Source organism: Hemitrygon akajei, chromosome 29 (genome assembly GCF_048418815.1).
Source record: "Hemitrygon akajei chromosome 29, sHemAka1.3, whole genome shotgun sequence".
NCBI lineage: Eukaryota > Metazoa > Chordata > Chondrichthyes > Myliobatiformes > Dasyatidae > Hemitrygon > Hemitrygon akajei.
In genome coordinates this window covers 14,303,552-14,329,510 of record NC_133152.1, presented here as the reverse complement: position 1 = coordinate 14,329,510, position 25,959 = coordinate 14,303,552, and the positions used below count along the sequence as shown (strand labels likewise).

General features: G+C 38.9%; 1 protein-coding gene across 2 annotated transcripts in view; it reads right to left on the bottom strand.

Annotated features, from left to right (window-relative positions):
- The window catches only part of cep104 (centrosomal protein 104), a 129,305-nt gene that overhangs the window by 6,650 nt on the left and 96,696 nt on the right, over nt 1–25,959 (bottom strand). For both annotated transcript variants that reach the window (XM_073031715.1, XM_073031716.1), the window contains exon 22: nt 6,561–6,648. In XM_073031715.1, the coding sequence (XP_072887816.1) occupies nt 6,561–6,648 (88 nt within the window). The remainder of the gene's footprint in view (nt 1–6,560; nt 6,649–25,959) is intronic.

The following is a 25,959-nucleotide window of genomic DNA, read 5'->3' as shown; positions in this document are numbered from 1 at the left end:
ACAAATTAATTTTTGCAACACACAAAAAGTGCTGGAGAAGCTCAGCAGTCCAGGCAGCATCAATGGAAAAGAGTACAGTTGACATTTTGGGTCAAAACCCTTCAGCAGGACTGCTGAGTTTCGGCCTGAAACATCAACTGCACTCTTTTCCATAGATGCTGCCTGGCCCTCTGAGTTCCTCCAGCATTTTGTGTGTTGCTTGGATTTCCAGCATCTGCAGATTCTCTGTTTGGGAATAGCTCAAAATAGCTTTTGTTAAATAGCTCAGTTTGAACACTGAACATTTGGTGGGTTTGAGATTCCCAGAGCTGATGGCTTGTAGATTTTGATAGTGATTTTTGAAAAAGTGAGTAGAACAGTAGGGACATCTGTCAGTCTTGAGATCATACAGTTATTCCACATTTGAGAAGGACCAATAAATAGAAGTGAGGCTTTAAACAGAACGGCCATTGTTGGAGTGGACAGAGTTGGAGTGGAGAGCTTGAGGCATTGGCTCAAAAGGTTTCACAAAAAGAGGCACAGGTTTCTAGCAAGTTTGTCTCTTCCCTTCTTTTTGCACAATTAGAGTAGTGGAAATGCCAGGCAAGATAGTGGAATGCTCATGCCGAATGTGGGAGAGACCGCCAGTGTCCCTGATGTCCAGCACTGCAAAAGGTGCATCTAGCTGCAGCTTCTTTACACCATATTTGGAAATTGGAACTGGAGCTGGATGAACTCCAGGCCATTTGGGAGGTTGAGGGGTTAATTGATAGGCAATAGAGGAAGATATAACACTCAAGGTGCAGGATTCAGATAACTGGGTGACCTCTAGGAGAATAGACAGACAGTACAGGGCACCCCTGTGGCTGCCCACCTCAATAACAAGTATACCGTTTTGGATCTGTTGGGGGGGGGGGGGGGGGAATGAACTAGCAGAGGAAAGCCACAGCAGTGAGATCTCTGGCACTGAGTCTGGCTCTATGATTCAGAAGGGGAGAGAAGAGGCAAGTAGTAGTAATAGGGGATTCACTGGACCAGTGGTTCTGTGGATGAGAACCATGGTCCCGCCATGGTCAGGAACATCTCTGAGGTGACAGCATTCTGAAGTGGAAGGGTGAGCGGCCAGAGGTCGTGGTCCACATTGGTGCCAATGACAGTGGCAGGAAGGGAGATGAGGTCCTGCAAACTGAGTTGGGTGATAAGTTAAAGGACAGGACCTCCAGGGTTGTGAACTCAGGTTTGCTACCCATACCATGTGCTACTGAGGCCAGAAATAGGAAGATAACACTGTTTAACATGCGGCTAAGGAGATGGTGCAAGAGTAAGGGTTTCAGATTTTTGACTTGTTTGGCTCACTTCAAGGAAACGTGGGACCTGTACAGACAGGATGGTTTGGACCTCAACTAGAGGGGGAATTAATATCCTTGTGGGAAGGTGCTGCCTTGGAGGGTTTAAATTAGAGTTGCAGGAGTATGGGAATCAGAGCTAGGACAGATAGTTGAGTGGATGTAGGGAAAGATGTTGTCAAGCCAAGATACAAAGACAGGAATCTAAAGGTTAAGAATGGTGGAAATAATGTTCTGGGTTACATCTACTTCAATGCAAGGAGTATTGTAGGTAAGGTGGATGAGCTTAAAATATGGATCAGCACATTAGACAGGGCAGCTGACAGAGTGTCTGTAGGGAAATACTTTCAATCTTGTGATCATAATTCCATTAGTTTCAAGATAATTATGGAGAAGGATAGGTCTGGTCCCCAGTTTGAGATTTTAAATTGAAGAAGGGCCAATGTTAATGGCATCAGAAATAATCTGGCAAATGCAGATTGGGACGAGTTGTTTCTGGCAAAGACATGCCGAGTAAATAGGAGGCCTTCAAAAGTGAAATATTGAGGATACAGAGTCTGTATGTTCCTGTCAGGATAAATGGCAAGGCTTAGCAAGTTTAGGGAACCTTGGTTTCTGAAAAATGTTGAGTCCCTGGTTAAGATGATGTTTCCTGCGGTTCAAATGTAGTACGCAATCCCAAAACCTTATATGAAGACTGCTGAATTGAAATTTCATCTACAGGAGGTTGTACAATCAAGTGGAAATTACTACTTAGGTAGAAAGTGTTAATGAATTAATTTGTAGGTTGGAAGTAGGCTCATGATTTCATTAGGCAACTCTTGCTAAGGCCCAAATAGTAACACCATTCATGAATACTTTCTAAAAGCTGCTTTAAGTCTGTGATTTTTAAAAAAAGTTTCCTGAGCAGTATTTACCGGCACCCAAGGCCAACGGCAATGGAAAGCAAAATTTGGTGGCTGAGTATGAGCAAAATATTTATATTTCAACGTTTTTGTATCATCAAAACTAGCTTTTAGAGATGTAAATGGCCACTACTGTTGAAACTTTACATTACCAGCAAGTGCATTGTTTTGGTGGGTATAATGTAGATCTATTTTGTTACCAGATGGATAATAGTAACATATTTTCTTTTTAAGAATGGGATACTAGATAAGCAGCTATGCTCGTCAATGACACACAGGAAAGAACTAATTCAATACTTAAAAGTTGGCAAACAAATGATTGCCATTTTGCAGATTTTTGAAGAGGAGGAACAAGAAAGGAAGACCACTTGGAATTGAGCAACACACACAAAACGCTGGAGGAATTGAGCAGGCCAGGCCGCATCTTTAGGAAAAAGTAAACAGTTGATGTTTGGGGCTGAGATCCTCCATCAGGACTGGAAAGGGGGGGGGGGGGGGGGAGTCAGAGCAAGAAAGTGGGGGGGGGGGGGGAGGAGAGAGGGGAGGAAATAGTACAAGGTGACAGGTAAAACTGGGAGACAGTAAAGAGCTGGGAAGTTGATTGCTGAAAGAGAAAAGGGGCTGGAGAAGGGGAAAGGGGGAAGGAGCACCAGAGGGAGTGATGGGCAGGTAAGGAGAAAAGGTGAGAAGGGGAAACAGGAATGGGGAGTGGTGAAAGGGGTCAGAAGGGGAAGGGCAATTACCGGAAGTTAGAGAAATCAATGTTCATGCCATCAGGTTGGAGGCTACCCAAACAGAACATAAGAACATAACAGAACTCCAGCAACCTAAATATGGCCTCATCACAGTAGCAGAGAAGGCCATGGACTGACAAGTCAGAATGGGAATGGGAAGTAGAAATGAAATGTGTGGCCACCGGGAGATCCCACTTTTTGTGGCGGACGGAGTGAAGGCACTCAGCAAAGTGCTCTCTGAATCTATGCCCTGTTTCACCAATATACAGGAGGCCACACACTAGGAGCACAACATACAGTAGATGACACCAACAGACTTGCAGGTGAAATGTCGCCTCACCCGGTAAGAATGTTTGGGGCCCTGAATGGTAGTGAAGGATGAGGTATAGGGGCAGGTGAGACACTTGTTTTGCTTGTAAGGATAAGTAGCAGGAGGGAAATCAATGGTGAGGGACAAGTTGACAAGGGAGTCCGATCCCCATGGAAAGCTGAGGGGGAACGCAGATAGGAAAAGATGTGCTTGTTGGTGGAATCCCACCAATTACAGTGCCTTTTAATAGTATTCACACCCCCCCCCCCCCAGAAGTTTTTGTGTTTTATTGTTTTACAACATTGAATTAGGATTTAATCTGGCTTTTTTTGACATTAATCAAAAGACAACTCTTGACACTGTTGAAGTGAAAACAGATCTCTACAACGTGATCTAGATTAATTACAAATATAAAACACAAAATAATGGATTGTATAACTATTCACCCCCTTTAAGTCAGTATTTAGTAGATGAACCTTTGGCAGCAATTATAGCCTTGAGTCTGTATGGATAGGTCTCCACCAGCTTTGCACATCTGCTCAAGCTCTGTCAGATTGCATGGGGATCATAATTGAATAGCCCTTTTCAAGTCCAGCCACAAATTCTCAACTGGATTGATGTCTGGAATCTGACTTGGCCACTCCAGGATATTAACTTTGTTGTTTTTAAGCAATTTCTGTGTAGCTTTGGCTTTATGCTTGGGTAACTGTCTTGCTGGAAAACAAATCTCCCAAGTCACAGTTCTCTTGCAGGCCGCATCAGGTTTTCCTTGCATTCATTTTACCCTCTTCCTTCACAAGCCTTCCAGGGTGTGCTGCAGTGAAGCATCTCCACAGCATGAAGCAGCCATCACCGTGCTTCACGGTAGGGACGGGCTGTTTTTGATGATGTGCAGTGTTTGGCCTTCGCTAAACATAACATTTAGTCTGATGGCTAAAAAGCTCAATTTTGGTTTCATCAGACCATAGACCTTTCTTCCAGCTGATTTCAGAGTCACCCGCATGTCCCCTGGCACACTTTAGTTGAGATTTCATGCGAGTTTTTTTTCCCAACAGTGGCTTTCTCTTTGCCACCCTCCCATAAAGCTGTGACTGATGAAGCACCCAGGCAACAGTTGTTGCATGTGGAGTCTCTCCCATCTCAGCCACTGAAGCTTGTAACTCCTCCAGAGTTGTCATCAGTCTCTTGGTGACCTCCCTCTCTAGTCCCCTTCTTGTACAGTTCAAGTTTTTGAGGATGGCATGCCCTTGGCAGATATATATCTGTGCCACATTCTTTCCATTTCTTGATGATTGATTTGACTGTACTCCAGGAGATATTCAGTGAACTGTAAATTTTCTTCTATCCATCTCCTGACTTGCAGTTTTCAATCACCTTTTGTCTTCATGGTGTAGTTTTTGCCACAGTACTGACTCACCAGCAGTTGGGCCTTCCAGATACTGGTGTATTTCTACTACAATCAATTGAAACACCTTGACTGCACACAGGTGATCTCCGTTTAACTAATAATGTGACTTCTAAAACCCATTGGCTGCACCAGTGATGACTGGGTGTGTCATATTAAAGGGGGTGAATACTTATGCAATTAATTATTTTGTGTTTTACATTTGTAATGAATTTAGATCACTTTGTAGAGATCTCTTTTTACTTTGACATGAAAGAGTCTTTTTCTCTTGATCAGTGCCAAAAAAAGCCAAATTAAATCCACTGTGATTCAATGTTGGAAAACAATAAAACATGAAAACTTCCAAGAGGGGGTGAATACATTTTATAGCCATTGTACGTGCTGGATGCAGAGGCTGGTGGGGTGGTAAGTGAGGACATGACGAACCCTATCCCAGGTGTACTGGTGGGAGCATGGAGTGAAGGCAAATGTGCGTGATATGGAAGATATCCAAGATAACAGAAATAGGAATAAGTGAATCCTGAAACAGTAATTAAGACAAATTGATAGACTAAGTTGGCTTATTAATGGAACCTTAAAAGGTAAATTCTGCCATCAAAGGTTGAGTTGTTCTTCACACATCTTCAAATAGCCCTCCACTGAATGCCTTGAAGAGGAAGGAATGATGTTTGCTGACCTATTGGATCAGCAGTGAGTGGGACATGAAGGGCATTAGAAAGGTGGGACACTTTCACTGCCTGAATTCAATGGAGCACGATCATATTTTGTGCACTGCCAGTTAAACATTGCCGAAAACAGTAATAACGCCAGTAAAAGAAATTAGAATGAGAAAACATGTGGTGACAGAAATGATTCAAGTGTGTAAAAATAGTTCATAAGTGTCACTCAGGTGTGAAGGTTGAAATTATATTGAAAGGCTTTTGGTTAAAGTTTTTGCACTTTGCAGATATACTTAGGAGCCGAGAGGTAATGTTGCAGCTATATAGGACCCTGGTCAGACCCCCCTTGGGAGGAATGTGCTCAGTTCTGGTTGCCTCACTACAGGAAGGATGTGGAAGCCATAGAAAGGGTGCAGAGGAGATTTACAAGGAAGTTGTCTGGATTGGGGAGCATGCCTTATGAGAATAGGTTGAGTGAACTCGGCCTTTTCTCCTTGGAGCGACGGAGGATGAGAGATGACCTGACAGAGGTGTCTAAGATGATGAGAGGCATTGATTGTGTGCATAGTCAGAGGCTTTTTCCCCAGGGCTGAAATGGCTGTCACAAGAGGACACGTTTAAGGTGCTGGGGAGTAGGTACAGAGGAGATGTCAGGAGTAAGTTTTTTTTACTCAGAGTGGTGAGTGCATGGAATGGGCTGCCGGCAATGATGGAGGAGGCGGATACCATAGGGTCTTTTAGGAGACTTTTGGATAGGTACATGGAGCTTAGAAAAATAGAGAGCTACAGGTAAGCCTAGTAATTTCTAGGGTAGGGACATGTTCGGCACAACTTTGTGGGCCGAAGGGCCTGTATTATGCTGTAAGTTTTCTATTTTTCTATATCTTTGCCTTTGAAATAGTGGGAGGGTAAATCCACCAGTTTTCAAAATTTAGATTCGAGGCAGAAATGCATAAAAAGGGAGATAACTACACATTGACCAGTCTGACCATCTCTTATTTCTCTACATTGGGCTGAAAGACAAAATGATTACATGTAATCTTTGCACAGACCATCTAGGAAAAAAAAATGCCTCCATCACCAATACCAAAGAATACCTAGATTGAACAAATTATTCTGTTTGTGTAGAAATATGCATATTGCTTCAATGCATGTGATTAAATTGAAGAATAATTTAAAACGCAGCTCTTAAAATGGCTTTGATTTATAAAAAGTATTTTACCTTGGAGTTGTTGGGTCCTCTGTAATGTCTGCATTCTGCGGGAGTTCATTTTACAGCCGTCTTTTCCCATGAGATGAAGTTTCCAGGGCTAAGAAAATTGGAAGAACAAGAAGGCTTCTGTTAGTCACAATCTGTGCAGTGAGCAGCTCCTTGTGGAACTGAGATGCAGACAGAGTGTTGGTTGAAATATGTGTAAACCACACAGGGCGAGCAGGTCACCATGTCTGCCAGATAGCACAATTTTTCCTTTCAATGTACAAAGCCATAGCTTTATTCAAAGACTCAACGTATTTTATGAAGTAAAGGCTTAAAACAGGACCACAGTATTTTCTGCACATTTTTCTCTTAAGACTGTAACGCTGAAGTATTCATGTGTCTCTGCAAACCAGACTTTGATAAATTGGAAACCCTAACAGGAATCTCCCAGTTCTTTGCACAAAAAAAAATCACAAGTTTATCTTCACTGTTCAGTTGGGTTAATCTTACCTTATCTCCACTGCAAGAAGAAAATAAGATGAATATTAACAAAAGTCCCATTCATAGACTACGCCATTTGAAATCATTTAATCAGATATATGGAACCTGATTATATCAATGGAACACCCATCTATTTCATCATTATTTCCTCATGTAGCAATGGCCTTAGTCCTAACAGAAGCATGCCCAATTTCCTTCAGCTGTCACAACTTTGCTGTGCAGTTCTTAACGCAGGGCCTCAGCTCTTTATGACACATCCCTCCCCACCCCCCCCACCCCCACCACGGCAGCCAGAGAAACATATACAGTGGCATGCAAAAGTTTGGGCACTCATGGTCAAAATCTGTTACTGTGAACAGTTGAGTAGAAGAGGAATTGATCTCCAAAAGTCATAAAGTTAAAAACGAAACATTCTTTTCAACATTTTAAGCAAGATTAGTGTATTATTTTTCCTTTGTACAATTTTAGAGTGAAAAGAAGGAAAGGAGCACCATGCAAAAGTTTGGGCACCCCAAGAGATTTGAGCTCTCAGATAACTTTTACCAAGGTCTCAGACCTTAATTAGCTTGTTAGGGCTATGGCTTGTTCACAGTCATTGTTAGGAAAAGCCAGGTGATGCAAATTTCAAAGCTTCATAAATACCTTGACTCCTCAAACCTTCTCCCAACAATCAGCAGCCATGGGATCTTCTAACCAGCTGCCTAGCTCTTTGAAAATTAAAATAAATGATGCCCACAAAGCAGGAGAAGACTATAAGAAGACAGCAAAGAGTTTTCAGGTAGCCGTTTCCTCAGTTTGTAATGTAATTAAGAAATGGCAGTTAACAGGAACGATGGAGGTCAAGTTGAAGTCTGGAAGACCAAGAAAACTTTCCAAGAGAACTGCTCATAGGATTGCTAGAAAGGTAAATCAAATCCCCCGTTTGACTGCAAAAGACCTTCAGGAAGATTTAGCAGGCTCTGGAGTGGTGGTGCACTGTTCTACTGTGCAGCGACACCTGCACAAATATGACCTTTGTGGAAGAGTCATCAGAAGAAAACCTTTCCTGCGTCCTCACCACCAAATTCAGCGTCAGAAGTTTGCAAAGGAACATCTAAACAAGCCTGATGCATTTTGGAAACAAGTCCTGTGGACTGATGAAGTTAGAATAGAACTTTTCGGCCGCAATGAGCAAAGGTATGTTTGGAGAAAAAAGGGTGCAGAATTTCATGAAAAGAACACCTCTCCAACTGTTTAAGCATGGGTGTGGATCAACCATGCATTGGGCTTGTGTTGCAGCCAGTAGCATGGGGAACATTTCACTGATAGAGGGATGAATTCCCTCTAGATTCTGGAAGCAAACATCACACCATCTGTTTTTTAAAAAAAAGCTGAAGGTGAAAAGAGGATGGCTTCTACAAATGGACAATGAAACTAAACGCACCTGAAAATCCACAATGGACTACCTCAAGAGGAGCAAGCTGAAGATTTTGCCATGGCCCTCACAGTTCCCCCAACCTAATCATCGAAAATCTGTGGATAGACCTCATGAGCAGTGCATTGCAGACAGTCCAAGAATCTCACAGAACTAGAAGCCTTTTGCAAGGAAGAATGGGTGAAAAATCCCCCAAACAAGAATTGAAAGACTCTTAGCTGGCTCCAGAAAGCATTTACAAGCTGTGATACTTGCCAAAGGGGGTGTTACTAAGTACTGACCATGCAGGGTGCCCAAACTTTTGCCTCGGGCCCCTTTTCCTTTTTTGTTATTTTGAAACTATAAAAGATGGAAATAAAAAAGTAATCTTGCTTAAAATATTAAAGAAATGTGTCATCTTTAACCTTATGCCTTTTAGAAATCAGGTCATCTTTTATTCACTTAGCTATTCAGTTACAGAAATTTCGACCAGGGGTGCCCAAACTTTTGCATGTCACTGTAGTTATAAAGAAGGCAAGACAGCGGCTATACTTTATGAGGAGTTTGAAGAGATGTGGCATGTCAACAAATACACTCAAAAACTTCTATGCATCATTGTCCGGTATGAAGGGGCTACTGCACAGGACCAAAAGAATCTGCAGGAAGTTGTAAATCTAATCAGCTCCATCTTGAATACTAGCCTACAAAGTACCCTGGATACCTTTAGGGAGTGGTGTCTCAGAGGAGCAGCGTTCATTAAGGACCTCCAGCATCCAAGACATGCCCTTTTCTCACTGTTACTATCAGATAGGAGGTACAGAAGCCTGAAGTCACATACTCAGCGATTCAGCAACGGCTTCTTCCCCTCTGCCATCCGATTCCTAAATGGACATTGAATCTCTGGACACTACCTCAATTTTTTTAATATACAGTTGGCCCTCCTTATCCGCAGGGGATTGGTTCCAGGACACCCCGCTGATACCAAAAAAAGCGAATGCTCAAGTCCCTTATACAAAATAGTGTAGTATTTGCATATAACCTATGCACATCCTCCCATATACTTTAAATCATCTCTAGATTACTTATAATACCTAATACAATGTAAATAGTTGTTATACTGCGTTGTTTAGGGAATAATGACAAGGAAAAAAGTCTGTACACGTTCAGTACAGACGCTACCATCGTAGCCCTTCTGGGAATGCTGATGCCGCCTTGGCATCAGCTGATCCCGATTTTCCAGTGAACTTTAATTTCTTGAGGCTGTAGCACTTTACATAGCTAGCTAGCCATCCCTTACTAGCCTTAAACTCCTTCCTCTCGCTCACAACATAAGTAGCAAACGAATGAGATGCGATGCGAACAAAGCTCAACTTCCGGGTTTACCCGATCTGCAGTTGGTTGAATCCGTGCATGCTGAATCTGCGGATAAGGAGGGCCGACTGTACAGTGCTTCTGTTTTTGCACGTTTTTTAAAAAACCTATTCAATATACGTAATTGATTTACTTGTTTATTTATTATTATTTTATTTTATTGATTTATTTTTTTTCTGTGCTAGATTATGTATTGCATTGAACTGCTGCTGCTAAGTTAACAAATTTCATGTCACATGCAGGCGATAATAAACCTGGTTCAGATTCCGTTACATCTGCTATGTGCTGTGTGAAATAATATCTCTCTAAAAATGTTTTGGAATTATTAAAGATGCTGCATAAAAACACATTTTTGGTGTTAACAATAGAATCCAGTCAGTCTGCTATTGTCTCCTCCCTAGATATTTGAATATTGTGTGTACTGCACCAAGCAATGTGACCAACCTGATTCTGATTCTATTCCTGATGCTTCTCTGGCCCAGCAGTGTAAAAGGTGCCAAGCTTCAGATTTTTACTCCTAGTAATCTTTGGAACTTTGAAATGACGAATCAGATGTGCATTGTTCCTTTTATATGTGGCATTGGGGGGACGTCACGTGATGACGTAGGATCGAGACGTGGAAATACAGCTCTCCCGTAAAAAAACAGTAAAATAATGTTTAAGTGAAGAAAAGTTAGTAAATACTTTTTAAAAATTACTTATAAACTACTCAGGATTGTCTTAAGATATGTCTCCTAAACAGAAACAGAAGAAAACTACTACTTTGAAGACAACACAAGTTGGAAAAGAATCAAGGCCAGCAGCCATGAAAGAGCCTCGGGCTCAAGTGCATTTTACCTCCGGCGATACAGAACAGGAAACTGCGGCAACATCAACCGTATCCAAAAAAAAGAGCAACAGGAATTGCGCATGCGTGAAGGAAGGGGCATGCACAAACACAAGCAACCCAAACTACAAATCCCAGCTATGATCGGAACTGAAAGAGAAAGTGAATATGAGGTGGAATCAGATTCTCTGGATAAATCAGACGAAGATGAAGAGACAAACAAAGAAGAGCAACAGGAAGAGGTTGGAGGTGAAATTGGAGACATAAAAAAACCTTTGGTGCAAATAATGCATGAATTAAAAGCATTAAAAGTAATAAAAAAGATATTAAAAATATGAAGATTATGTTTGATAAAATAATGAAAAGACAGGACAAAATGGACAAGAAAATTAAAAACTTGGAAGAAATAACGGGAGACACCATTGATAGAGTGAATAAAATGGAAGATAATATTTCTGCCTGGACATCAGAAAGAAAACAGTTGTTGGAAAAAGTGGATGTACTTGAAAATTTTAACAGACGAAATAATATTAAGATTGTTGGACTTAAAGAAGGTATAGGGGGAGAGGATCCAATAAATTTTTTTCAAAAATGGATTCTGTAAATTTTGGAAATGGAAGAAGGAACCCAGTTAATTGAAGTTGAAAGGGCTCACAGAACCTTAAGATCAAGACCTCAAGTTGATCAAAACCCACGATCAATCTTGATAAAATGCTTAAGATATCAAGATAAAGAAAAGATCCTGAAGGCGGCTACCCAACGTGCCAGAAAGAGAAACGGGCCATTGATGATAAAAGGGAAAATAATTCTTTTCTATCCTGATATAAGTTATGACCTTTTAAAGAGAAAGAAGGAATTTAACCTAGCGAAAAAAGTTTTATGGGAAAAGGGTTATAAATTTATATTGCGCCACCCGGCAACCCTGATAATTTTTTTGAATGACAGGAAAAGATCTTTTACTGATTATCGGGATGCCGAAGAATTTGCACAAGAACTCCCAAATATTCGCTAACCACAGCCAAAGATTTAAAAGTGAAATGGATTAAAGATGAAGACAGGGACAGTGAATGGAGTTGATGGGTGTTTAAGGACAGAAGAATATTTAAATATATTCTTAATTATATGATACAGGGGGAGAAAGGTAAAAATTTGAGGAATATTAATCGAGAGTAGTGATATTATTTTTTTCTTCTCTTATATATACTTTTTTTATGTTACGGGGGAACTTCGGATTGATTGCTACGGGATTCACGTGTGTAATCATGGCGATTGCCATGACCCGTACAACAGAGGGGGGTAATGTTGTGTTTTTTTTTTATTCACAACATTAGTAGGGGGGTATTTTGTTATTTTTTTCTTTAATCTTTCTTTCTTTGCCTGGACAATCGGGGGGGGGGGGGGGGGGGGGGGAGAGACACATAGCAACACGGAGAATTTTAAAAAGATTCCCCAAGGTACTACGAAAGTTGAAGAGTTAGGTATTACTATAGACTGGAGTAACCCTGTTAAAAATAATAACTAATTTACTGTAAATGTTAATGGGCCGGTGAAAAGAAAAAGAATTTTAACATACATTAAGAAAATGAAAATAGATATAGCTTTTAGTTGCATTCCATTTGAAAAAATTACTTATAATTTAAGAGATGAGACTTCCGGTAAGATGGCAATTGTTTAGTTGCTCCAAACTTTTGCTCCATTATACTTCCTATCTTTGCACTATATGTCTCCCTTTTTAAACCTTAGTTTGTTATTTTATTAGATCTCTTTTACCTGCCTGCGAATACATCTATCTTATAATGGCTACAAAAGGTACTAAAATCGGGAAAAAAGAAACTTTCACGGCTCTGTCGGCTGAGATTCTCGCTATTTTGGAACAACATCGACAAGGTACTTTAATGGATATTAAAACTGAATTTAGAACTTCTATCAACCAGCTGGATTCCAAATTGGATCAGATTAATGCCAGAGTGGATGACCATGCTGAACATTTATCTTGCATCGACCTAACTTCTGAAGATTTAAAACGCCGTGTTCAACATCTCGAAACTTTCTGCTCCAACCTAGCGGAGAAGAACAGTAAACTTACTTCCAAAATGGTGGATCTTGAAAATCGGAGCAGACGTTGCAATCTACGAATTCTGGGTTTGCCGGAGGCCATCGAAAAGGGCTCTTCCATCGAATTTTTCTCTTCTTTTCTCTGTGAGATTTTCGGGAAAGAATTTCTTCCGACTCCACCTGAGCTAGAAAGGGCTCACAGTATTTATGTTCCTCGCGCAATTTTGGGTTCCCATCCACGGCCAGTTATTTTATGCTTTCATCGATACCAGGTGAAAAACCGTTTGATTATGGAGGCACGCCGCAGAGGTACTTTTGCTTTTCAAAATACGAACATTCGTTTCGTGGAAGATTATGCCCCCCAGTTCTGAAGATGCGTGCTGAGTTTAAAGGTGTAATGAAAGTGCTTTTTGATTGTGGATTCAGACCTTCTCTTCAAAATCCAGCCGATCTTCGAATTATGCTTACTACTGGAGAATATAAGTGGTTTAAATCAGTGAAAGAGGCTGAGTTGTTTGTTGGAAATCTTCCAGCCATCTTGTCTTCTTCGGAACCGGTCTGACCTTCTAAAATGGTTGATAAGTACTTTTCGAAATAAAGCTCTTTTTTCCGAACTCAGACTTTACTTGAATAATTCAGACATTAACTATTGAGATTCTAAGGGCTCTAGTTGATCTCTCCCTGGACTTGGAGCATTTTTCCTAAATAGATGATTTAAGTTTAATGTTTCCCTGCGGACTTTTAGATTTTACCTGTGTAATTTATTTTACTTCTGTATAACTTTATCTACAGAGAACTACAATTGATCTTAATTTGTTTTGGAGGCTTAGAGTTTTTTATTGAAGGCCTCCCTGTTGGTTGATTTATAGTATAAGATTTGCTTTTTTTCTGTAAACGGCTGATAAGTACTCTCTTTATATTTATAATTTCCCCCTTTCCCCCCCTCCCTTTTTAAAATTTTTTTTTTCTTTCAATCTTTCATAGTTTCTCGCAGGTAGGTTAGTTTTAGTTTTCTTTTCTGATTTTTTTTTGTATTAAGTTTTATACCTTCTCTGTTGAAGTTGTTCCTATTTGTAATTTTGCTCTCTAGTGCATAAATTAGCTATTATTTGCTATATTATATATACAGAACCTTTGTTAACGATACAGAACTGGAAGTCATTTTTGGGTTAATATTTTTTGTAGAGCTAGCTGCTTTTTTGGGTTGCGAGGATGGGGTGGATTCTCCAGTTCCAACACTACTCACTGTTTCTTTTGTTTTCCCTTGTTATTCAGGGCATGTCTCTGTCCTGATCTTACTGATTTATGTTTACATTTTTGCTCCCAGACTGTTATTGTACTGTTTGATTTTTTATATGCCTGCTACCTTCTATGCACTAACAATTGATAATGGATAATACACTTAAATTTGTGAGCTGGAATGTAAAGGGATTGAATCATCCTGTTAAAAGAAGGAAGGTCTTCTCTCATATTAAACAACTCAAAGCTGACATTGCTTTCCTTCAAGGAACTCATATTCGTAGTTTTGATAATTCTCCGCTTTTGTCAAAGTGGATGGGTCAGCATTTTCATTCATCCTTTGCTGCCAAAGCTAGGGGGGGGGTTTCCATCCTTATTAATTCAAATATTCCTTTTGAACTCCATAATAAGATATCTGATACAATTGGCTGTTTTATTATCGTTTCTGGTAAATTATATAATACTAAAGTTGTACTAGCAAACCTGTATGCTCCCAATTTTGATGATGTTAATTTTTTTGAACGTTTTTTCTCCTCACTACCAGATTTAAACTCATACTCTCTTATACTGGGTGGCGATTTCAATTGTTGGTTAGATCCTAATTTGGATCGATCGTCCTCTGTTACTAGATCACCTACTAAATCTGCTTTAGCTATTCACTCTTTTCTTTCTAATTATGGTATCTCAGATATATGGCGTTTCCTTCATCCTACTGAGAGATTATTCTTTTTTTTCCACATGTTCACCATACCTTTACTAGAATTGACTATTTTTTACTTGATAATCAACTTATTCCATTTGTCTATTCTTGTGATTATCAGAGTATACTGATTTCTGATCATGCCCCAATTACTTTGTCTTTAAACTTTCCTGGTCTCCCTCAGAGGAATAAACACTGGCGTTTTAACTCGACTTTATTATCGGATGATGATTTTCTAAAATTTATTAAGGATCAGATAACTTTCTATTTTAACACCAATACATCATCTGAAATGTCATCCCAGATTGTCTGGGATGCCATGAAAGCATATCTGAGGGGTCAAATAATCTCCTATACAGCAAATCTTAATAGAAAGTCCTGTGCAGATCGATTAGACCTAATTAATCAGATTAAAGAATTAGATCAATTGTATGCTCAAACTAAGAATCCTGAATTATACAAGAAGCTTGTAGAACTTCAAACTAAATTTGATCTTCTGTCTTCTCAACCTGTTGAATGCCAACTTCTTGAAAGTAAGAGTCGCTTTTATATTCATGGTGACAAATCTGGTAAATTTCTAGTTAATCAGCTGAGGCGTTCTACAGCTAAACAACATATTACAAAGATCCGGAAGGAGAATGGGGATTTTACATCGGATCACTTAGAAATCAATGACGTATTTAAACATTTTTACTCTCGGCTCTATTCCTCTGAATCTCTGAATGAGAATATTTCTGTTGATCTTTTCTTAAATAATCTGAATATTCCTTCGCTTTCATCTGATTTTAAAGCCAAACTTAATGAGCCTATATCATTAGAAGAAATATCTTTTGCAATTTCTGCATTGTCTTCAGGAAAATCTCCTGGACCTGATGGGTTCCCCGTAGAATTTTATAAATCATTCTCTTCACTTCTTTCTCCTCAGTTACTCTCAGTACTATCTGACTCATTTAATTATGGTAAATTGCCACCCTCTTTTAATGAGGCATCTATTATTCTTTTATTAAAAAAGGGTAAAGACCCAACAAAGTGTTCCTCGTACAGGCCGATTTCTTTGCTTAATGTTGATGTTAAAATCTTGGCCAAAGTTTTGGCTCATAGATTAGAAACTGTTATTCCCTCTATTACTTCTGATGATCAAACTAGTTTTATTAAAAACCGTCTTCCTTTTTAAAATATTTGGCGTTTATTTAATATTTTATATTCACCTTCAACTGGGATTCCTGAATGCGTTATTTCTCTTGATGCGGAGAAAGCATTTGATCGTATAGAGTGGAACTACCTCTTTGCAGTTTTAGAAAAATTTGACTTTGGTCGAAGTTTTATCTCTTGGATCAAATTGCTGTATCTGTGTCCTACCGCCTCTGTTTTGACTAATTTTCAGCAATCCCAGTTATTTAACCTCAAACGTGGCACTCGTCAAGGATGCCCTTTAAGTCCCTTTCTCTTTGATTTGGCTATAGAACCTCTGGCGATAGCATTCCGAAGCTGTCCTGAACTGACCGGGATTTGGAGGGGGGGTGCTGAGCATAAAGTTTCTCTTTATGCTGATGATTTATTACTTTTTCTTTCAAATCCATCCACATCCTTACCTCCAATGTTTTCACTTCTTCATCAGTTTAGCCAGTTTTCTGGCTATAAACTTAATTTACATAAGAGTGAACTTTTTCCAATTAATAAAGAAGCACAAGAATTAGCATTTTGTGACCTCCCTTTTAAAGTAGTTCATAATCAATTTACTTACCTTGGGATTACAGTTACAAGGAAGTTTAAAGATCTTTTTCGTGAAAATTTTGCCAATCTTTTATATACTACAAAACAGAGTCTGTCACAATGGTCACCTTTATCTATGTCCTTGGTAGGTCGTATTAATGTAGTTAAAATGTATGTTCTCCCTAAATTTTTATATTTATCCCAATCTATCCCAATTTTTATTCCTAAAACCTTTTTTGATTCCTTAGACTCTATTATTTTGTCATATCTGTGGAAGAATAAGCGTTCTAGAATTAATGAAGTTTATCTTCAAAAATCTAAAAAAAAGGGTGGCATGGCCTTACCTAACTTTTGTTTATATTATTGGGCAGCTAACATACGTTGTACTACCTTTTGGTCTTTTTTTCATAGCCAACCCGAGTGCCCTAATTGGGTGGCAATGGAGTTGAATTCCACTAAAGATTTATCTATTTCTGCACTTCTTGGCTCTGCACTCCCTAGTAGTTTGTCTAAACTAATTGTTAATCCTCTTGTCAGACACACTTTGCGAATATGGGCTCAGTTTAGGAAATTTTATAGTTTTTATGATTTTTCCCTATCTTACATAATCACCTTTTTTTTTACCTAGTATGTATGATTCAACATTCTATGATTGGTATAGGAAGGGCATTAGACATTTTTAAGATCTTTTTATCGATAATCGCTTCGCATCTTTTCAACAGCTCTCTGCTAAGTTCAATCTGCCTAATGCCCATTTTTTTTAGATATCTCCAAATTAGACACTTTATTAATCCTTTAATTCCTAACTTCCCTGAAATGCCCGAGAAAAATGTTATGGATTTATTTCTTTCTATTAATCCACTGGGTAAAGATTTAATATCATTTATTCGTGATAAATTAGCATTCTTATGGCGTGCCCCTGTGGATAAAATTAGAATGGCTTGGGAGCATGATTTAAATATCTCTTTATCTGATGAGATTTGGGACTTGATTCTCAAATTGGTTAATTCAACCTCTCTTTGTGCTCGCCATTGCCTTTTACAGTTTAAGATTGTTCACAGAGCCCATATGTCTAAATCTAAATTATCTCAATTTTACCCTAATACTAGTCCTCTTTGTGATAAATGCAAAAAGGGCGAGGCTTCTCTTATTCATATGTACTGGTCCTGTCCTAGCTTAGAGAAATTTTGGAAAGATGTTTTTATAACTTTATCCTGTATTCTGAATCACCACTTAGAACCTAACCCTTTAACTGCTCTGTTTGGTTTTCTGGGTGAGACAGATATACGTTTGAGTTCGACTAAGTGTCGAATATTATCTTTTGCTTCTCTCCTGGCTACATGTCTAATCCTCCTTAGATGGAGAGATGTTGCCCCGCCCACACATGCTCAATGGCTTAATGATATTATGTCCTGTTTAGACCTTGAAAAAATTCATTATTCAATTCTTAATTCGGATATAAAGTTTCATAAGGTCTGGGGACCTTTTATTACTTTCATAACCTTCCTCTTAATTAAGGGTTTTTTTTCGGTCCCTTACTTTCAGCTCTTTTTTTTTGGTAGTAGGCATTATTTTCTTCTGTTTTCAAGTGTATTTACAGTTTTGGGGGTTTGAATGTCCTGATTTATATTCTCTATATTGTGTCATGGTTGGTCTGGAGTTTTTTGTTGTTGTGGGGCTTGGGGAGGATACTAACTTTACATGACTTCAATTTGGGTGCTTTCTCAATTATCTTTTTTGTATTATATTATTATTGTATGTTTATTTCTGCACTGTATTAATTTTTTATTTTGGTTTGGGTTTTTTTGTTATTTGTAGTGTTGTAGAAAATGCATAAAAAACCAATAAAAAAATAATAATTTAAGAGATAAATACAAAATATTTCTGAAAATTTGGCGCCCTTGCTTACAAGAGATAGGATTAAATATATAGGTGCTCCGAAGATAAAATTATTGGTTATTTGGGGAAAGAAATAAATATATATATACTAAAGCTATTATGAACTCCATGGAGCATGTGGGGATCTTCCGATATCCAGGCAATCTTTCTTTCTTTCTTTTTTTTTCTCTTTCTACAGGGATATGTTGGGGGGGAGGGGTTAAGGGGAGAGGGGAAGGGTTGATAATTTTTTTCCCCTTCTGTAACCATTTGAAAATTCAATAAAAAAAATTTATATGTGGCATCATTTTCTTTTCAATTTTAAATTCTTTTTCTTAAACATTTACATGGTAATATTCATTTGATGTGTTTGAAACTGTAGAATGATTCAAATTCTGATCAAAAGAAATGATACACTCTGCTCCCCTCTTCCATTTTGGAATAATTTGCCTTCTCACACCACCATGTCGATGGCTACAAATTGCAAGCATTTCACCAGTAATAGAATTAAGGATGACAGGTCAATTAAACTGAATAAGCTTAAATTTTAGGTGATAGGATGCGTGTGCAAAAACTTGGCAAATGGAGTTTAATGAGGCAAAGTGTTGAGGTCTTGCACTGCAGTAGAAAAAACTTAAAAGGCAGACTATCATCTAGTGCAGGGGTACTCAACATTGTGTCCTCAGACTCCTTGCTTTAATTGTATTGGTCCATGGCATAAATAAGGTTGGGAACCCCTGATCTGGAGGAAGAAACTACAAAAGGAATGGGGTTGGTAAGCAGTTAGGAAGGTAGCACCTTTATTGCTAGGAAAGTTGAAGTTTAGAGAAGCATTGTTGCAATTGTATAGTGTTGGGGAGCTGAACCTGAAGTACTATGTGCAGTTTTGGTTCCCTTATTTAAGGAAAACATGCCAGCACTCGAGGTGGTCCTGAAAAGATCCATCAATTTAATTCCTCGGATGAAAAAAACTGTCATTTTTTAAAAACTAGACTTGTGGTTTTCACAATAATGAGGGCTCATCTTATTGAAAGGTACAACAAAACATGGCAAAGTAGATGTTGAGATGGTTCTTCTAATGGAGGTATCCTGAATGAGGAAATTATTACAAGATAAGGAAGCAGGAGTGTTTTTCTCATTGTACTGAATCTCTGGAATTCTGTATGGAACCCCCCCCCCCCCACCCCCGTACACTCTGGTCCCACCAAACCCGTGAGACTGAATTTTTGTATGCCACTGTACTTACTGCCATGAAGCAGAGAGAGTACAGGGAAAATGTGGAGAACATTGAAATCCTCCAAGATGGATTAATAAATTGTTGTTGATTAGATCAATGCAATATATATATATGTTAGAATGATGTTTAAGGCAGTTAACCAGCTTGCTAATGTGCTATATTCCAGGATTGACTTAATCCATATAATGCAGCAAAATAGGAAAAACACTGTCACCTCTCTGAATGTGAAGAAGTGCTCTTCAGCACTATTAAAAGCTTTGCATTCATGTGTTGAGACCAGCTCTTCGTCACTTTGTTGAATTAATTTGCACAATGCACCTCTTCATTTTAGGCAGACTGCCAGCAACCAAAGACGGGCAAAAAGAGATTACAGGAAAGACCATAAGATATCAAAGCCCAAAGTAAAGTTATTACCAAAGCACATGTATGTCCCATACACAACCCTGACATTCATGTTTTGCGGTCATTCACTGTAAATACAAGAAACATAATAGAATCAATGAAAGACTGCATCCAACAGGATGGGCAGACAACCAATGTGCAAAAGGAAACAAAATGTGCAAATACAAAAGTTTTTTTAAAAAACTAACAAGAATATGAGATGAAGCATCCTTGAAAGTGAGTCCATAGCTTATGGGAACAGTTCAGTGATGGGGTGAGTGAAATTATCCCATCTGGTTCAAGTGTCTAATGGTTAAGAGGTAAAAACTGTTCCTGAACCTGATGGTACAGGTCCTGTACCTCATCCCCGCGACAGCGCTTCATGCAGATGTGTTCAATGGAGGGGAAGGCTTTACCCATGCTGGACTGGGCTGTATCCACTACTTTTTGTAGTCTTTTCCACTCAAGAGCATCTGTGTTTCTATACTAGGCCACGATGCAACCAGTCAATACACTTTCCACCACACATCTATAGAAGTTTGTTGAAATTTTAGACAAAGTGCTGAATCTCTGGAAAGGAAGTAGAGGTGCTGCTGTGCTTTCTTTATAATTGCACTTAAGGGCTGGGCCCAGGACAGACCCTCCAAAATAGTAACACCAAGGAATTTAAAGTTGCTGACCCTCTCCATCTCTGATGAGGACTGACTCATGGACTTCTCGTTTCCTCCTCCTGAAGTTAATAATCAGCTCCATGGTCTTGCTGACATTGTAATGCTCGAACGTACTGGAAGAGCACTTCCGGGTTTTCTTGATTCGCAGTTGGCTGAATTTGCGCATGCAGAACTCGCGGATAAGGAGGGCCGACTGTACACATTCTTAAGATGGAAATTACAATTTGTAACCAATTGCAGTTCAGAAGACATGCATCTAGAAGGAGAGTATCCAGTACTTGCAAGATGTCGCCACTGGTTAGCGGCGCCATCTTGCTGGAATAAGAATGCAGATGGCATGATTAATAAAGTTTGCAGATGACAATGAAATTGATGGTATAGTGGAAATGAAAGGTTATCTGAGATTACAACAAAATTGAGATCAACTAGGAAACTGGGCATGAAATAACAGGTGAAATTTAACTCAAGACAAAAGCAAAATGAATAAGTTAAATTAAAGCAGGACATACACAGTAAAAGGGAAAGCTCTGAAGTGTGTACCACAACAGACAGACCTCTGGCGGGGGGGGGGGGGGGGTCCTCGTTGTTTCCCTTAAAGTGTTAACTAAGGAGGGGTGGTGAAGAAGGCATTTGGATTCTTGCCTGTTCAGTCAGGGCACTGAGTACAAGAGTTGGGATATCAGGTTTCAGCCATACAGACATTGGTGGATCCACACTTGAAGCAGTTGTGGTCATTAGGCTATATTAAGCAAGCAAGGATGCAAAATAAATTCTATTTGTTGCTGGGACTGGATAATTTGAATTATAAGGAGGCATTGGATAAGCTGGGACTACTTTCCCTGGAGCTTGAGACTTGAGAGCATAGGCTTAAATTAAGGAGGATAGATTGCAAAGGTACCTGAGGGGTAGTTATCTTCCACACTAAGAATGGTAGGTATATGACCCAAAGTGGTAGAGAAAGGGACAATTAAAACATTTAAGATATGTAGACAGGTACATGGATAGCAAAGCATTAGAGGCAAATGGGTCAAAAATAGCCCTACTATTCCTGTATAAACATAAATCAAAGAACTGATGCATTAAAGAAAATAGATTTATTTAATAATTCTTAACCAAAGGCCCAAGTAATGGTGTCCTTGTTTGCTGAATTCACTGCATCATAGAAACAAAAAGTATTAATGCAAAGGCCCAAAACTGCAGAGAATCTAATTAATTAACACCGAACATGAATATAGTAACACAAAACTACTGGGGTAATGTGTGGATTTAGCTGCAAGGAACACACAAATTTAAAATCAGAACAGGGAGAGTAGTGCCTTTGTGACTATTTGTGACCCAGTGTGGCACTGGCTGACTAAAATATCATTTTATTCAATGTTAAAAATTAAGTTCCAGTAGAAGCATAGGAAAGACTAATATTTATCCTAGAACATATTGCATGTTTGATCTACTGTGTCAATATTCTTCCATTTACCATCTACTAACAATATGTCAATTTCAAGATGTACATTGCAAAATATGTTGCAGTTCAATGCATAGAGCCATGAGGCACTTAGTTTCATTCAATATACCACTGTATAAAACAGTAAACACCATCAATATCATGGATCTCATTTGAGAGCTTACTTAACAGCAGTGGCAGAAGACCACCTACCCATTCTCCTTACTGAATGGACTTGAATGGTTGAAGAGGGAAACAAGTTACTATGGAACAAGCACCTCACTATTTCTCAACTGAATTTAGTTCACTTGTTCTAGAAGTGGATCCCATTACTACTTGAACACTGTTTTATTATTTGGTAGTGGGACAGCCAGCCAAATAAATGAATGAGAAAACAAATCTGAATTGTATCACCCAATTCTCTTTGGACCATGGCCTTGTTAGTGAACTAAATGCTTGTAATGATTTTAAATAGTGATTTTAATAACATTTTAAAAATTAATTTTGCTAATGACTCATGGTCACATAAGTATGCAAAACTAGTCAACATAGTCAAGTTTGCTACAAGTGCCAAATTTCCTAGTGGAAACTTAAATGGGACAACTATGCAAATGATACCTTTTACACATAGGTTTAAGCTGTCAAGTATATTAAGAAAGCTAGTCTATAGGAAACATTATCAAGTATAATTTGAAAACTACATCATGAAAGATAATATGCAGCATGTTAATTTGAAAACAACTTTTCAATTTCACCCAAGTATCTATTTGCTGTTGAACTGTTTTCTCTACACAGCATTACAAGAGGCAGATCTCTCCTCATAACTCAAGGCCTAGAAATTTGTCAGATGATTTTTCTTCCAAAACAAAAGTACCACTAACTAGAGTTAGCATTAAAGTGTGATTATTCTAAATTGCTGAAATTTTGGTGGCAATAATAAATCTGCAGACATCTTTATTTTTATTCAGATATCTTAGAACAAACAAAATCATACTCACGATGGTTGAGGGCCTCAAGTTCTGAGATATAAACATCACCGATTGCTTGCCCTCGTCTAACCATGTAGATGATATGGCCACAAAAGCATAATACTGTCTCTAATTAGAAGGCTAAGGAAATTCAGCAAGTCTCATTGACCCTCACCAATTTCTAATCGATACACTACTGCTCGGTATAGCAACTGCTCTGCCGAAGAAATTGTGGAGCGTGGACCCAGCTCAGTGCATCACAAAATCTGGCCCTCATTCCATGAACCCTGTCTATACTTCCTTCTGTTTGTGAAACTCCACCCAGACGTTCCATTGGGCAAAGGATACAAAAGCCTAAAAACACAGATCATCAGGCTCAAGAACAGATTCAATCCTCCTCTTAAAAGGATCTTGAATGGATCTTCTGTACAATGAATGAACTTTGACCTAGTCTATTTCTTCATGGCCCTTCCACGTTGTTTACCTGCACTGCACATCCTGTAACTGTAACAGTATATTTTGCATCCCCATTGCTTCTCCCTGTGTTCTACTCTGAAGTAGTTTTGAAATGATCTGAGTAAATGGAATGCAAAATAATGTTTCTCCAATATATCTTAGTACATGTGGGAGTGTGGAATAAGCTGCCATCTAACATGGTAAATGTGGGCTCACTCTTAAGTTTTAAGAATAAATTGGATAGATACATGGATGAGGGAGGTCCAGCAGGTCAATGGGATTAGCGGAATAAAGTTTCGGCACAGACTAGAAGAGCCGAATGGCCTGTTTTCTGTGCTGTAGTGTTCTATGGTTCTATGTGATAATAATAAATCAATTACTTATACTTAAGGCCGAGTTGGGTGTTGAAAATACAACTTGCATTTAAAAAATCTGTTCACAGACATTACAGCAATAATCCAGTAAATCAGTATGCTGGCAAGCAAAACTGAGGCACTTTTTTAATTTCATGTCATCACTGCCATAAGAATGCAATTCTTTGTGATGCATTGCAGAGTTCTGCACTCATTATCACTCTGATGAAAGGTCACTGACCTGAAAGAATTCTTTTCATTCTCCACAAACTCTGCCTCCTGCTGAATATTTTCAGCATTTCCCTGTATCAGTTTTGCTTTACAAATACAACTGCAATCAATACTTTAGCACAAAGATAGCAAACAGAATCAATGAAATGTTCCATGTAGCAATCTGGCTCTGAAGGACAAAGAACCCATGACATGGATGATTGACATGATTTTTGCACATGAATAAAGTCTATCTGAAAACCTGGCGTTCCTCTGCAACCGTAGAGGAATAGAGATAAATGTACTTTTTGGTTAGATTTTAGTATTGATTTTAGCAAAATGCAAGAGCTGCTTATTCACCACAGGAACAGGAAACGTCTATAAGCCAGTCCTCATCAGGGGATTACAAGTGGAGAGGGTCATAAACTTTAAATTCCTCAGTGTGATCATTTCAGAGGATCTGTACTGGGTCCAGTATGTAAGTGCATTACTAAGAAGATACTTCTACTTTCTTAGAAGTTTAAGATGATTCAGTATGTGCATGTCATGTAAAACTCTGACAAACTTCTGTAGATGCACAGTGGAGAGTACAGTATGGTTGCATCATGGCCTGATACGGAAACACCAATGCCCTTGAACACAAAAGTTGACAAAGAGCAGTGAATGCATTTTACCATCATAGATAAAGCTCTTCCCACCAATGAGCAAATGCACAAGGAATGCTGCCACAGGAAAGGGCCCTCGCCACCCAGGGCATAGTCTCTTCTCACGGCTAACATCAGGAAGGAGGTAGAGAGCCTTAAGACCCAGCGGTTTTTCATTGATTTTACTGCGTTTGTCTTTACAGTGAATGACTGCAAGAAAATGAATCCCAGGGTGGTATATGGTGACACAGATGTACTTTAATAATAAGTTTACCTTGAACTTCAAATTGAGACAAGGACAACATTGAGTCAAGATGATTTACACCCAGAAATCCATGCTAAAATGGGACACATTTAGTTCCTGTCGGCACCCAACTTAAATGAAAGCAGCTGATACTGCTGCAAAATTAATTACAAAAGGACATTAGTCACATTCCCACTGCAGAGGAGAGGAACATTTTGTACTGATCAATCTATTGATTGCAAGCCAAATAAAACGGAACTTCTATTATTGAAACCTGGCACCTGTGACCCCATTTGTACTTGGAAATGAGCAATTGTGGTAGCTGCTTAAAATAAATATCATTTGGAGTTTTATAAGGGAAATCTTATTGCTGAATCATTGTGGACTTTGTTGGCTTGAAATGTCGGTTCTGCAGGGCATTTCTCTAACAACTAAATGAGAATACTTCTGTTTATTACTCACACTTGTTGTGCCTATAATATTGAGCACCAGTCCAACTCTCAGCTAGTATTCTGACCTGAAGAGTGAAGCTGTTCTAAGCAAAGCATATTTTGTACAGAGGTCAGATTGAGACAAAACTCACTCAACTCAAAACAGAATGGCAGCAGGCCATTGACTGGAAATCAATCATTACTGCGGGATGAGATGGGATCTTGTGCACCATCTAGACATTTCAAGCTGATTGTTGATGTACTATTTTAGTTTAGAAGTAGCTGTCTGAAAACTGAGATTTGCTTCGCATTAGGGATTTTTGTATTTTTCTTATGAAGGAAGTCCTTGGAAGTCCCAAATGTCCCAGGTTCCAGATTTCCTTCTCTTTGTGTACTATTTTCCATTGGCAAATTATTGCAGCCTGGTCACCATTTCTTTCTATCTTTCTGGCAACCATGACAATATTCTCCAAATTGTAGAGAAAAGCTTCAGGAGATTTATGGCTCTCACTGTATCTGCACTCTGGTGAGAAATCACACTGGAGTAGGTGAGGAAGTACAGCACATCCTTGTTCCCCAGGATTTATCCCTATGGAGGTGCAGCTGCTGAAAATGTCTATTCAGTGCACTGGATGGATAAATAGTGCATGCTTTCCTTAAATGTAGATTCATCATGCTGTGATCCACAATAACATACACATTAATAGAGTA